Raw genomic sequence first — 15,225 nt, 5'->3', positions numbered from 1 at the left:
CGTTGCTCATTCATTCTTGTTTGCATGAAGTATTTTTTTATTTTTATTATTATTATTAATTAAAATAAATTTTTCAGTAAATTTGTAGTTTGTCATTTTTAAGCCAAGACAGCAGTGCCTGTGCTGATGTTACTGCTGTATAATATAATTGTTTTACATGCATTATTATTCAAACACACATTAAGAAACTAACATTTTGAACGATACATATTGGTTTCTGGTCACCAAGAATTCTCTTATGTGCTCCAAGGCTGCCTTTATTTGATCAAAAATACAGTAAAAACAGTATTATTGTGAAATAATTGTAATTTAATCCTGTGATGATAAATCATAACTCCTGTCTTCAGTTTTACACGATGGTTTAGAATGCTGATTTGCTCCTCAAGAGACATTTCATGATAAGCATTATCAATGTTGTGAACATTTGCGCTACTTACTATTTTTTTTAACTTCCAAAAAAAAAAAAAAAATGCTTTCTTCAGTACATTAGTCACCATGCAGTATGTGTGTATAGTTTCACATAATCCTGAATCCAAAAATTAGACCTTCACCAAAACTCGAATCATTTCTCATGATTCATCCACTGCTGGGAAAAACAGCATTTCCTTTTTGTCCGACAGAATCTGTTTCCAACTCATTATATTTGTTGATTGTCTGAGTCACAGTTTTGCCATTAGTGGTCAGCTCTTTGGCCGTAGTTTGGGCACAGGGCTGAATATTTCTCTCATTGATTGGTACTGTGAGCTCAGCAGTCATTTCAGTGATGCTGTTTCCACAGCGACCGGACTGTCTCTAGCACTTTGCTGAGCTTTGTTATTGGCTGCACTGCTTCCGTTTGCCGCTTATGCTGCCAACACTAATACTAACCTATAATGGCCTATATATCTACCTGAAGAGCTTTTAGCATAATGGTTTTGAGGTATCTCACCTCATGTCACAGCTCAGAAGGATTTGGAAGCTCGCATTTATCACATCCATAAATGAATCAAGCATTGCACAAGTTGTCAGTGAACTGTGACCAGATGTGCAGATCATGGTTGATGCAATCAGAAAGCTCCAGTGCATCATTTCTAAGATGATGGTGGTGCCTGTGCCTCTCCTCCCTTTCTTACAGTTAAAATCCCAGGCCAGTGTGAGGGGGGTTGGAAGTGTAGCTACACTGTGCTCAACCACCGCAGTGCTGTCCCGTTAACGTTACAGAGAGAGAGAGAGAGAGAGAGAGAGAGAGAGAGAGCGAGCACAGAAAGTGATCGTGATCTTTCTCTCTTCTCTCTCTCATCCCCTCCCCTTCTCTCTCACTCAGGCATACATACACTTTCATGCGGACACGAGAGGACTATTGTTTTTATTCGTCCTGGTCGTTTTAATCTGTTCTAGAGAAGCGTTTATCATGCTTATGTCTCTTGGTGTAGGCCTACTGCTATTTCTAACAGCCTAACAAAAGTTAAATCCTGTCATATTAATCAAGTCGTCACTTCTGCGTATGTTCTTTCTATAGCCTACGTGCTCTCTGGAGGATATATAGCCGCATCCAGTGTGAAAAACTGAAGGAAGCTCTTCATACAGAAGATTGGATTTGTGTTTCGAGGCTTTGGTCGCCTGAGGCTCTTTCGGTAATGCAGCACTTTTTGTGATGACGCGGTCTAGACATCGCTTCATGATTCCATCCTCATGGGAATATTATATACAGCACTGATATAGAGTTTATTACGAGGGATACATAGGGTTTTTTCTTCCTTATGTATGTTTTTATCGTCAATATAGGAAGTTTGGCTTTTGACTACTAATCCTCTCTCTCTCTCTCTCTCTCTCCGCATCTCGGTGACGACGATCTGTTTTATTAAGCACCTGCCAACAAAATGTGAGTGCACTGTATTTCTACTGTATTTAAACAAATACACTTAAAAACAAAAACTCAATATTTATTGAATTTTTGTTTTTAAATGACGTTTTATACCTGAGATGTATGCAATAGGCTATATATAGTTGGGGTATTAAAACGTTTTTTTTTATATTTTTTTTATTTTATTGTGTTCTCTTTATCACATTTACCAAAACTAATTCAGCGTCTAAGGTTATTTTCTAGACAGTTCGTTAAAACACCGCAAAATCTCTCAGATTTTATAGCTGATACATCATAATTTGCTTAGACTTTAGTGCTCTGCTCCATCTATCGGAATTTAGGGGAAACTGCATCGAGAATGCTATTAAATCAGGGTCGTACAGCAGGCATACATAAAACTTATCTGCATTAAACTGTGCGATTTTGGCTGTTCGATGATGCTAGATGATCGTCTCGCGCAACCCATATCGACTTTTAGCGCCCGTATAAGACAGTTAGGCCTATCTCATTCACATAGGCCTACATAATCTTCAAATGCGTTTTAAACAAAACACTAAAGTTAATTATTATGGTATGTATTTATCGATATACATCCAATGCTAATCCTACCAAAGTGCTCGAGCAACTTCTGTTTCTGTGTTTACAGATGTGAACACGACTTCTGTACGTGTGTTTATTTAGCATATTCTGACTAGCTTCGTTTTAATGAAACGTTCGACGTTTTTTTCAAATAAAACTTTTATTTTTTTCGTTTGGGAGCCTCAATTAGAACCAGAACCCCTCACACCTTCTAATTTGCTCACTTGCACTTATAAAGCTTTTTTAATGCTAAATGTGATAAAACTCAAATAAACCTAAATAAAACTTGTAGGCCTATATAATTTATATTAAAAAAATGCTTTTTTATTGCAAATTTCATTGACAATGTCTTTCCAATGTCAATGTCACATCTATCAGGCTTTTATCAATGAGATTTATCGCATCATGGCCTACTGAATTGAGGCCCAATTCAAATTAAATTCTTCAAATTAATGACATGACATAGTCTAAAACTGACAGGATGTAGCCTAATATTTGTTTGAAATGACTGAACATTTTACAAGACTGAATGAGCCCTTTGCAGAGCCAGTGGTGCAGAGAAAGGCTAAAACATATCCCGTCTCAACCCCTTTCTCCTCTTCCATCAGGTCTGCCCCGGATGCTGCTGCAAACCCTGGAGCCCCAGAGGGTGAGGGGGGCGCACCTGCCGGACCTCCCAATCTCTCCAGCAACCGTCGTCTCCAACAGACACAGGCCCAAGTGGATGAGGTAAACCCTGTCAATGTGACCTCAAATAAGATACTGAACAAGTAGGATGAGGTGAATTTTCAAAAAAAGAGTAACATTTATAAATAAAAAAAACAGAAATTGTTCTAATAAATAAAACTGAGACAAAGATAGAGATATTCTTCACAGTGGGCATGAATGTTGGACCTTGAATAGAGGCCTATGGTTCAAGGAAACATGGACGTGACATTATGTATTAGTAAAACTGTCGATTGTAGCAGTGAGGGAGTCAGAGAGTCAAAGCTATCCAAGCTAGATGGACTATTAGTAGGACTTTCTTGGAACCATAAACATTTCATGAAGTAGAATTTTGAGGTACTAGCCAGACTCTCATACAATATTCATCCTAGACTGCTTTCAATGTTTAGTGTCTGAAGACATTAAGAAATTTCCATTCAAAGTGACTTTCAGTTTCACATTGAATCTCTGATGTCATGCTGCTGATGTCTGTGTCTGTCTTCTGTAAATGTGTTCAGGTGGTTGACATCATGCGTGTGAATGTGGACAAGGTTCTGGAAAGAGATCAGAAGCTCTCAGAACTGGACGACCGGGCGGATGCGCTGCAGGCCGGAGCATCACAGTTTGAGAGCAGTGCCGCTAAACTGAAAAACAAGTACTGGTGGAAGAATATGAAGGTGCGCTCTGGGAAATTTAGCTGCTTGGGTCTGTTTATTTACATCTGGAGTCCTTGACCTCAAGTCCCATTTTATTTAAATCATTTTAAGATACCTATATACGTTCACTGTTAGAATTAAATCACTAAATACAGATTTGAACTCATTCATGAAACATAAGCAAAATGTATTTGTAAACTGTTATGTAAGCTGTCACATTCACTTCAGTGCGGCAAACGTAAGAGGTTTACGAAAGATCAGGGTTATTGTAGTTAACTTAAACTAAAACTAAAACCATAAAAAATAAAATAATTTTTATTTATTTTTTCAGCAAGTTGTCTAGTCAACAGTTCTCATTTCCATTTAGTTTAACTTGATGTACTAAAATAACTAAAACAAAAACTAATTAGACATTTTTTATTATAATTATAAAAATGACAAAAAACAAAATTACTAAAAACGTAAACTAAAATTAAAATCAAAGCAAAAAACTAAAACTAAAAAAATATAAATATTAATAAAAACTATAATAGCACATCAATAATATTAAAATAGTATCTACACAGAAATTCATCGGCTTCAAATTTTTAGTTCACTTGTAATACTAAATAAGATTAAAAAAATCGAAATGATTATATTAGACTAACCTATGGATTAACCTATGGAGTTATAGTTTAGCATCAATAACTGGTATTGATATAAACTAATAAAATAAACAGTGTCTCCTTTTCTTTGGTGTTTCTATATTGCCAGCCGTAAAGATGGCTCAGCTGACTCAACACTAAAGCAGGAGCGTTCTCATTTTCGATATAACCTGAATGCAGCCCGGCCCATAAGTCACAGCGCTGGCCAGCGTTCGAGATATATTAGGCGAGTTGCAGTTGTGTGACGCAAGCTTAGATACTGCAGTAGCACAATGAGTCCAGCCACTCCTGAGACGATCAGGAAGTCACCATCATCTTTAATAATTTACCCGTATAATTCCATGAATCATCTATTAATAGAAAGAGCCTTTTTGGAGCATGACTTGGATCTAAATATTTAAATATTTTTTGATTATAAATAGAGAATTCATATTATAATTTAATTTCCTAAATTCCTTTAAATAGAGATGTCACACTTCTGATATGTGACATCTTGTACAAGCCTGCATTGGTCCTCTGACAGCCTCACTTTACATATTACTTTTTTATCTCTCCATCCAGCTATCTGTCAATCCATTCCCTCGGCATAGATTTATAAGCTCCCCCTCATTCTCCACCCCTCCAGATAGAATAAATTCATTGCTCCCTTCCACCAACCCCCCACCTCCCGCCCCAGATGGCCGAACAGCTGCCCGTCCAATCGCATCTCTGAGCGGGGTGGGGGAGGGGGCTTCTAGTCCCAATCTGGATTACAGCCTTTCTGGATTAAAACCCAGATGTGATTTGTGATGTAACCTGCTCTAATAATTCCCCTTCGCTCCTCCTCTCTCGTTCCCTTTCCCATATCCCTGTCTCTTTCCGTATCCGCAGATCCGAAACGTCCCACTTTTAATCTCACTCGTCCTGTCCCGCCTTTCCAAACCAGATTGCTTTATTATTCTCTCTCCTTTGTGCATTTCTTTACTCTTACTGAAGCCTTTCTTTTTATAACTTTTCTCTGTGTTTTTAGCGGAGCACATCCTTGTGAAGGAGAAATGTTGATTCTTAAAGCTAATCTGCATTCATATAGGTCTTTGTGTTTTATTTATGTATTTATTAAATAGCATTTTAAATTGTCCTGCGGTGTGACAAATGAAAAGTGAAAAGTATAAATGTTCCATGTTCTCAGTTAATATGAGGTCAGAAAAGCCGCATGCAAAATCATTTTAAAAAATAGCGAAATGCCGTTTAAAACAGAGTATAGCATGTCATACTCTTCCCAAAAGAAGAAATGTAACTAGGAAAAGGGAAAATGGAAAGATGCTTTAAAAATGTTTTAGTATCGTACCCTTTTTTTCAAAGATAAAATAAAAACAATTAAGGAATCGATCAAAAATGTGCCTATAATTCATAAACGGAAACGTTACTCTTCTCTGTCACTTGTAATGTAAACTGCTGGATAAATAAAAATATTTATAATCTAATAACTTGTACAGCACTGATATAGGGACTTTTTTTATCTAAAGTAATCAAATTAATATTCTAATGAATGTCTTAAAAACAAAAGTACAAAACAACAATTAATTTTAATATTATTTCCTTGATTTGATATTAATATTATTAATATTATTTCTTTATTTTAGTGCTGTCAAATCGATTAATTGCAATTAATCGCATCTAACATAAAAGTTTGTAAATATATAATATGTAATACATAATACATATGTGTGTGTGTGTGTGTGTGTATATATATACACACACACACAAATATATATATATATATATATATATATATGTGTGTGTGTGTGTGTGTGTGTGTGTGTTTTCAAACCTTTATGTTAGATGTGATAAATCGATTTGACAGCACTAGTTTATTTATTTATTTTTATTTATTTAAAATGTATCTAAAGGTATCTATGTTGTAGCCGAACAGTTAATTGTTTGATTAAAAACATTTGATCTTAAATAAATGATCATCTTCATTTTGGAATTCTAATGGGTAACAATTTATTTTACAGTGTCCTTGTTGCACATTACATGTACTTATTATAGGAATAACAGTAAATTATGCATAATTACATGCAACTAACCCTAAACCAATCCCTGATCCCGACCCTACTCCTACAGTAAGTACACGTAAGTTAATTAAACTTATATTAATGTATAATTACACTGTAACAAGCACACCTTAAAATAAAGTGTAAACTTCTAATGTCTTTATCCCTCTACAAAAAGAGATACAAAATTGTATTGTATTTATTAATGAAATGCAATCTTATTACTCAAACAGAATTGATTCGTTAGCTTTTCATATTTAAAGTTTAAATGTATTTCCCTATTTCTTTCTTTTTATTTCACAGATGATGATCATGATGGGAATTATTGGGGTCATCTTGGTGGGCATCCTTTTCAGTGAGTAGAAACTATAATGCAATTCCACAAACACCAGTGTTGGCTGATTTACATGGAAATCAAACAGTAAAAATTTGAATTTTTATTCCCAGCATAAGATGTTTTGCCATCTTGCATTTTGATCTGGGATTAAGAATTAAGAATTTTAAAATGTAGCCTCAAAACCATCCTACGTTTGATCTAAGATCATCTCTCCAATGTGAATGTGTGATTCAGAGAGAAAAAACTCTTCCAGATGTGAAATCTATAAATCGCATATGATCTTGAAATTGTGCACATGTGAATGGTTTCAGATCGCCGCCTTGTAAACGCCCCCTAATTAATGTCATTTGCATATAAATGAGCAGATGTCAACGTCCAAATGCTTTACTTCAGAAGCGGCAAGATTTGCAGCACTTCGACCACGTCAAACCGTTTATATAAATCTGAACGTTGGCGTGGACTTTAGCATACGCACACTCTAAGGTCAATTCTGTGTGTACGCACGTTTTATAAATAAGCCCTAGATTTATGCCTAAGCCTAATTTCTTGCCTGGACTAACCAATTTCAATGATTTATTTCTCTTTTCTTGTCTTTTTTTCCAGTGTACTTCTACTACTGAGCCTCTCGTGGGACACACAAGGACAGGAGACTCTGGCTTTGTGTGAACTCCACCCCCCCCTTTTCTCCCCACCAATGCCTTTCATTGAATCCACCGTGTGTATGAGCGTGTGTGTGTGCGTGTGTGTGCAGTCATTGACGCAGTGCCTCTCCCTCCCTTTGTCTGTCACTGCATTTCTTTGTACCTCTCTTGAGTGCTTTGCAACAGTGCCCGAGCTTACTCAAAAACTCCTTCGGTTAGGACTATCTACGTACGGTTTTGGATTGGAGAATGCGTTGGTCCTTTTCAAGGCAAAAACAATGGGTGATGCAATAATATAGGTTTCTAGCGTTGTCCAAATGAACCCATGAATAACTAAAGAGGGAGAACGAAACACAAAGATCAATTTGAGTTTAGGATCAAGTCATGCATTTATGCACAAAAAACAAACAAAAGTGTACTAGTTTACCCAGAAACAACTGTTGTGATCTATCATTACGGTATTAACAAAGTGCAACTGCAATGAGAAGTTACAGGAAGTAAAAAATTCATTAGCCTGGGTTTTTTTTTAATTGTTTTAGCCCTCCTCCATATAAATTCCTAACAGCAACTTGTTTTCATTTCCTAACATACCTGATTTCCTGTAAAAACCTGAATGACTTTAAATAGAGCAGTTACCATGTGTGTTAAATGTCTTAAAGATAGGGTATTTCCTTCCACATCATAATGTTAAACATTTCTTGGATGATGCATTTTTATAATTAATTTTCACATTTAAAAAGTGAGGAGGAGTCTGCAGTCGACTTGAGGGGAATATCTGATCATAAATCGACACTTTTGCTCTTTGATGCACTGTTCATGTCAGCCAGATCAGTTGAGTCTGGAGGAACAAACAGGAATGGGTGAAAAAAAACGTAATATCAATGGAATATCATCAATCAATCTCACTATATATGGAGATTTAAGATTTTAGCTGTGACCACAATAGAAAATAATGTGACTGAAATTTGGTTTGAGATTTTTACTATGTTCTATTTTTTATTTATTAATATTTCTATATTTGAGATTTTGTGCGAAAGTGTGGTCCACGTCTTAACGAAACGTGACCGATAAAAGAAAAAATGGGTAAAACGAGTGTTAAACTTCTCCTGACTTTACTGGCACCATGATGTTTTAGGTTGAATGAACAACTACTGATATGCAAACTTGGAAGATAACTGATAATGTGATTTAATGTCTTTGTAAATATTTGGGATTCAGTGTGGGAAGCGGATACGTAATCAGCACTGGAGACGACAATGTTCAGGGATGTACCTCTGCATGTGTTTGTGTTAAATATACATGGGCACTTTAACCACCTTCGTTATAACGATTGTAAGTTTGAGAGGACTTTTGTTTTGTTTTGGTATTAAGGACATATTGTCCAGCACCTAAATCTAAGAATATTTGCTCTTATTGATGTGTACCATCTGTGTGAATAACATCCCCTACATTAAGCATTAACCCAAATTGCAAACCTAATGCAGGGCAGTGAATGTCATTCTCTTTAAAAAAAAACAAAAAACTCCTGAATACATTGTGTTTTATGCAAACTATTCATTTGTAAATATGTGCTGCAGAGCTGCATAAAATAACACCCTGTCCCTGATCATTTGAAGCTAAGCTGCTAACTAGTGGTTCATTTTAAAGCATGTCTGCTTGCCCACCATGTGCTGATTCTAATAAAGTGCTGATGCTGTTACTTGCTCCTCCCCGTCTGTAGTTTTTATTTGGAAAGTCACTTCCGAGTTGAGCGTCGGATCAGCTCACGCGCAAAACATAAATGAATGTCACGAGGCTTGGTGAATATGGTATGGTTTAATTGGTTATTAATCGGCAACAATGCTCATTCAAATCACAAAGTGAAATGATTCACACAAAGCGGCGATACAGAAATGTTTCGTACTACAACACAGATGAGAAACCTAATTAGAAAGCGTGTACATGAAATGCACATAACGTCTATTGAACCATCATGTCGGAACCGTAACAGGTTTTATTAACATGAAAACACTTCTAGATGCATGATTTCTCCTAAAACAATCTGTTTTCAGCATCTACTGGTACATACAGATTAAAACTAAATAATACATGAAAATTAATCAAGACAAGATCTACAGTTTATAACAAGATAAATCTATACGGTTTTACACAAACTAAGCAAATCAAGAGGGGGAAAAAATGGTTAAATGAGAAAAAGTTCAAAAAGACAAGAGATGTATATAAAAAGCCATACAAAGGAAAATTTTAAAATCAGGACCCATGAAGACTTGTCAAAGCAGAATATGAATGTATTCACATTTTGAAAAACAAAGGCATGTCTTAAAGAAGCAATCACATTATTTGAGCAAAAAATGAGGGGGTGCCGTAAACTATGCACTCGACAACTATAAATGACCAAACTATCAGGCAACTCGGATGATAAAAAGTAGAAAATGAGACTGTTTCACTATAAAACACTGAACTCGGCGGGGTTGGTTTTACAGAGTTGAAGTATGAACGATGATAAAAGAAATAAAACTACAGCAAAGACGCACTTAACCGTCGTCGAAAAGCCGCAGATTTTTCCACAGCCACTACTACGTCAAATTAAAACCATCTGGGCGATTTGAATTAAAAAGCCTTGAGTTTAAGAGCCTGTGCACACGGACTACTGTACAGGTATGAAGACAGTACATCTGAAACAGTCTGGTTTGGTAGTTGCTTTGAAATTGTTGGCACAAACCATTGGTAGCAAATAAGGTGTGCTTAGCATGGTAACGTTTTCAATGGAACCGTTAATTGTGCATCATCTTTTAGGATCCCGTGATGTTAACAGGCTACATACTTGTCCTTCGATTTTGCATGCTTAAAAATTTTGCAATTTTTTTCCCCATGCAAAAAAAATATTATAATAATAATAATAATAATAATAAAATAAATCAATTGTGCTCCATCACATTGTGAGCAAACATTTCGGTTAATAATGAGCTTAAAAAGAAAGAGGAAAACAATACAGTCTGGCATGGCAGGCAACACCAAAAGCACACTTATCAGATTAAAAAAAAAAATAATTGCAAAAACATTATTGACATAGCCTATTAAAACCCTTCGAAAAATATACCCACCAATTTTCAATGAAGCCCCCCCCTATCTTTTCATTTCTTTTTTTTGAATTTGCCCACCATCTCGTTCTCACTAGTGTTGTTCACTTTTGAACAATCGATGGCGTCGTCTTCCTCTTCGTCTTCCGGGTCTGCGTCGTTCTCGCTCGCCCTGGTCTCTTCTTCATCGTTCTGATTTTGCGACGAGTCGTCAGAGGTGCGGGACTGTTTGGGAGAGGGCGCGTCGGTCTCCTCTTCTTCATCCTCCGGTAACGCCGAGGGGAGTTTTTCGAGCACGACCGCCAGTCTGACTTTGCTCGGACGACCTCTCTTACGGCGTGGAGCGGCGCCGTCGGCGTTCGCCCCTTCTGCGTCTCCACCTTCTGAGGTGCGAGCCTTGATTTTGCCTGAACCGGGTGGTCGGCCTCTCTTGCGGGGAACATCTCCGACTTTCTTTTCGACAATCTTGACTTTCTTTCCAGAACCTGGAGGCCGGCCCCTCTTTCGAGGAGTGCCATCTGCGTTCCGTCGAATGATCTTCGGTTTGGTGCCAGAGCCTGGGGGTCGGCCTCTCTTTCGAGGAGTTCCGTCGGCCCGCTGAATCTTCTTCACCTTGTTGGCCGAGCCTGGAGGGCGGCCTCTCCTTTTTGGGGTCCCATCTGAGGGAATCTTGGCAGAACCTGCGGGCCGACCCCTCTTCCTCTTCATCGTGCCCATCGGCCTCCCTCTCTTTCGTGGAGAGCCGTTAGCGTCGAGGCTGATTTCGCCACTACTTTGCTTACCCAGATCGTCAGATTTGCGAGGTCTTCCTCTTCCCCTTTTTTCTTTGGGGCCTTCTGCGATGGGATGAATGCGGGGTCTCCCGAGGGGCTTTGACAGTTTTCGCTTGCGTTGTAAACTCAACCTGTTAAGTCTCTCTGATTCCTCCTCAGGCGTGAGAGGGATCTTTCTCGGCCTACCGGGCATTTTTATCTTCTTTGGTCGACCACGTTTCTTCACCTTGTTCTTTAAGACTATGTCAGGAGAAAAGAAGTCCACCTTTTTCGATGGCCTGGCATTGTGTGTCGGCGCTTTCTCGGCAGTGAACTTCTTATTGAGCGACCCTCGTGGTCTGCCTCTTCCACGTTTGGGTGGATGGGTGCTGCCGTTGGGCAGAGGGCTCTCAGATCCTTCTTTATTCTCAACCTCCATCACGGCGTTGCTTCTCGCTCCCAACTTCAGGCGTATCAGTGCCACACTTGTCTATTTGGTGCTGAGATTCTGAAAACAACAAGAGGAGAGGAAAAACAGGTTTTACTTTAAGATGCAAAACATCTGAATTAAGTGCTTGAAAAGACAACTTCCAATAACCTCACATTGTTTTCCCTCCAAATCCAGAATTTACCATTTCCATTAAAAAAAAAATATTTTTGTGCAAACGTATGACAACACAAATTAAAGATGTTTTTACGTGCCCTGTATTTTCATGGGGGAAAAATCTAAAGTTTCATACACCAACCTCTATGAACCCACTTTATTTTTGTTTTCTCAAACTTTATTTTAGAAGATAAATAATTTACTGCAGACCTAGCCAGATGAAAATTAAATGAATGAAAGGAAAAAAGCACATTTGAAAACATTTAAACATTATTAGACTTTACAGGCCAGGTAAACAAACAAAACTATATTTATTTACAATATATTCTTTTAAATGAGATGATTTGGACATGGCTGCAGTGTTTGGGGAGTCATTATACAACTTCACTGAATTCATTTATTTAATTTATTCATAAAAAATATAATTGTTAATACTATTAGAGTATTATATTACAGTAAAAGAAAAAAATATTTATAGTATACACGGAAGTAAATTAAGTTTCTCAACCAAATTAAATGGAGTACTTTAGCTGAGAATCAAAGAGCAAAAATGTCTACATTAATATTAAATATACACAAGTATTTAAATATAGAAATGCACTCACTGAAAAATATTTTATAAGAATGGAAGGGGTATGAGGTGCATTGGTGATTTTTTTGATCATTTTGGGAGCAGTTTATTTAAAACTGACCGAATCTTTTGTAGCGCTGTTTGAAGACACAAGACAATAGAAAAAACCCATCACAGTATTTACAACAGAACACGCTACAGAAGTTCAAGCGCGTTGCTAGCGTACTTCATGCATGCTTAATGGATGCAAATGGACATCTTTATTACAGCAGGAAAAAAATGCATCGTTTTATACCGCGAGATCTTACATATTACAAAAAAATATTGACGATAACATTCTACTTGCTTTTAAAAATATATGGAGAAATAACGCAAACTTTGTGAGAATAATTTCGAAATACACACGATTTCATGCAGTATGACACGCATAAAAGAGCGGATGCTGTAGACTTGCTGCCATCATGTACAGTGAAGCCCGCGAGCTTTTGTAGTTCCAGGTAAAATGTGAGGCACTGGCGATTTTTGTTAGCAGCCTGCTAACCCGACTAAGACAACTTTTCAATGGAAAAAGAGACGGCTTTCATTCGTTCGATATTAAAAATCGGCAAATATTCGAAACACAACGCACCTTACTCGTAAAGCGCTTTCACAACAGCAGAGATGATCTTTTTCATGCATTCGACAATATTTTCGATGCAAACAGCATCGGACAGTGGGCGGGCGACTGTGATTATTTGAAAGGCAATGCCTGTTCTTCCTCGTCTCTCGCTCGGCGCCGACGGTTCATGGCACAGCGCCGCCCTCTGTACTGGAGTGCGCAAGCGCGAAGAATGAATGAGTCAAATTAAATAAACAAATAAACAAGCTGTGTTTGTGTGAAACTGTGAATGTAGTGTGACAGATCCAAATAATTCAAGCTATATTACTGTATAGCTAAAGAACACAAGGATACAATAATTCCAGTTATGAGTTGCTGACAAGTAACCTGCAAAAGTGTTTTTTTTTTTAAAGGCCTATCTTTATTTATTTTTTTAAAGACATTTTTTGAATAACACGTAAAATGCACCTATTGTCTGACAGATACAGCTAAATGGCTTGAGATTTCACATGTCTCTCTCTAAACACACACACACACACAAAAAGAGCTGCCGCCCTTTTTAGCCAATGAGAAACGCACTATTCTTTTCAATCATTTGCCGCGTTTCGCTTTGCGAACATCCGGTTTGCTGGCATATCTTGGGGGCGGGATTTCAGGGAGAGGGATCTGGTTGAAAGAGAAAAGAGCAAAACAGCTGAAATTACAAGGGGTAAAATAATCATAATAATCATAGAAATAATATGCGTAAATAGTAGGCTAAATATATAGTAGTAAATAAATTGTTTAATCACTATTTTTTATGGTAAATAATGTCCCCATAAACAGAGATTTACCACAATAAGAAATTATCTAAAAGCCTAAACTAATTTATGTGTGTGTGTGTGTGTGTATGTACAGATACACACGCACACAGTATATAAGGCTACTGTAAAAATGCTGGGTTGTTTACAAAGACAAACTCAACCGTTGGGTTTAAAATTTTAACGACGCTGTTTATCCATATTTGACCCAAACATGGGTTGAAACAACCCAGCATTTTTTAGAGTTATACATGTAACTTATTCAAGTGTGCTATTAGTAGGCCTATACTTCTTTTTAACTAAAAATAAGAGAGTATACTGTCAATCTCCTTTAACTGAAACCGAAAAAAGGATTTTTTCTTGGTAATGAAGCTTCCAGATATATAGTGCACACATAGGCCTATTACAACAAGATACATAATAATAAAATGAAAGAATAAAAATATGAAAAAGTCACAAGTCAGACTCAGCATAGACATATTTAACAAAATTATAGACCTATAGCCTACTTAAGAATACTTGGCTTATATTTGCCCAATACTTGTATTTGAGAGATAATAAAATTGTAAATAGCCTATTCTGCTTAGTTGTGATTCCTCTATATATACAGCCTAAATACTTTTTTCACACATTATGGATTTTTAAGGTATACTCCACCATGTCTTTCATACTATCTTATCTTCATGTTCAAGTTTATAACAACAAGTCAGCTTTAGGAAGAGCTTCCCTTACAAAGTTAATTTTAATAAGTAAACTTAGCTAAGCAGTTGCAATAAAAAATAAAAAGTTAACTTAAGGTAGACTGTTAATTTAGTTATATACTTCGTTTTTGTTTATGAAAGCACACTTTCAGTAAAATATACTAGTTTAATAATAGCTTTACAGCAAGTATACTTAGGTTTTCTTTAAGTGAACTTAATATTATACTTAGTTTACTAGTATATATATTTTTTTCACTTTAAGTACGCACTGAATTTAGAGTGTGTTCAATAAAAATATCCATAAACTAATATCCAATAAGCCAAATAAACTTTCAAAAACTGAAAAGTGCCAGGAAGTATTGAAATCGTACACAATACTTACCACATAAAGTGTACTTGGAAAGTACACTTGAGCTTTTAAGTTTATGTGATAAAAACTTTTAAATAGAACTTGAATTATACTTTTTTTTTTTGTAAAGAAAGGCCAATATAAGAATAAACGAATGGAATATTAATAAAGAATACATTTACCTCCATTTGAACTATGCTGTCAGCGTTTTTTTTTAATGTCACTGCCTTAAATGTGATGCCAGAAAGATCAAATCATTATTTTTTAAAGGAAGCAAATATTACAGCGTATCAGGGTTCAAGAGAGACAAATTAAATGCATAAAGCATT

General features: G+C 36.5%; 2 protein-coding genes across 4 annotated transcripts; one reads left to right on the top strand and one right to left on the bottom strand.

Annotated features, from left to right (window-relative positions):
- The first annotated feature begins 1,471 nt into the window (after positions 1 to 1,471).
- Positions 1,472 to 9,140, top strand: vamp1a (vesicle associated membrane protein 1a). Its single transcript, XM_084131123.1, has 6 exons — positions 1,472 to 1,613; positions 1,846 to 1,861; positions 3,031 to 3,151; positions 3,646 to 3,804; positions 6,767 to 6,818; positions 7,404 to 9,140. Coding segments are annotated over exons 2-6 (351 nt in total). The 5' UTR covers positions 1,472 to 1,613; positions 1,846 to 1,859; the 3' UTR covers positions 7,421 to 9,140.
- Positions 9,141 to 9,241: 101 nt separating this feature from the next.
- LOC311093600 (uncharacterized protein) lies at positions 9,242 to 13,217 on the bottom strand. 3 transcript variants are annotated; one of them, XM_084131120.1, is made up of 2 exons: positions 13,077 to 13,217; positions 9,242 to 11,781 (listed from the first exon to the last, which is right to left on the bottom strand). In XM_084131120.1, exon 2 carries the CDS (start codon positions 11,710 to 11,712, stop codon positions 10,576 to 10,578), a length of 1,137 nt encoding a protein of 378 aa, XP_083987246.1. In that variant the 5' UTR covers positions 11,713 to 11,781; positions 13,077 to 13,217; the 3' UTR covers positions 9,242 to 10,575. The 3 variants fall into 3 exon arrangements, with proteins under 3 accessions (XP_083987246.1, XP_083987247.1, XP_083987248.1); XM_084131121.1 differs by having other exon boundaries at positions 13,082 to 13,213; XM_084131122.1 differs by lacking the exon at positions 13,077 to 13,217 and adding an exon at positions 12,854 to 12,943.
- Positions 13,218 to 15,225: the final 2,008 nt, after the last annotated feature.

Source organism: Abramis brama (genome assembly GCF_963993115.1).
Source record: "Abramis brama genome assembly, chromosome: 12".
NCBI lineage: Eukaryota > Metazoa > Chordata > Actinopteri > Cypriniformes > Leuciscidae > Abramis > Abramis brama.
This window is presented reverse-complemented; position numbering and strand designations above follow the sequence as displayed.

Excerpts from the sequence above, each read along its gene's own strand:
- vamp1a (XM_084131123.1), top strand. Across the intron at positions 3,152-3,645 it reads CACAGGCCCAAGTGGATGAG|GTGGTTGACATCATGCGTGT; the intron begins GTAAACCCTGTC and ends AAATGTGTTCAG. Across the intron at positions 3,805-6,766 it reads ACTGGTGGAAGAATATGAAG|ATGATGATCATGATGGGAAT; the intron begins GTGCGCTCTGGG and ends TTTATTTCACAG.
- LOC311093600 (XM_084131120.1), bottom strand. The coding sequence starts at position 11,712 with ATGGAGGTTGAGAATAAAGAAGGATCTGAGAGCCCTCTGCCCAACGGC.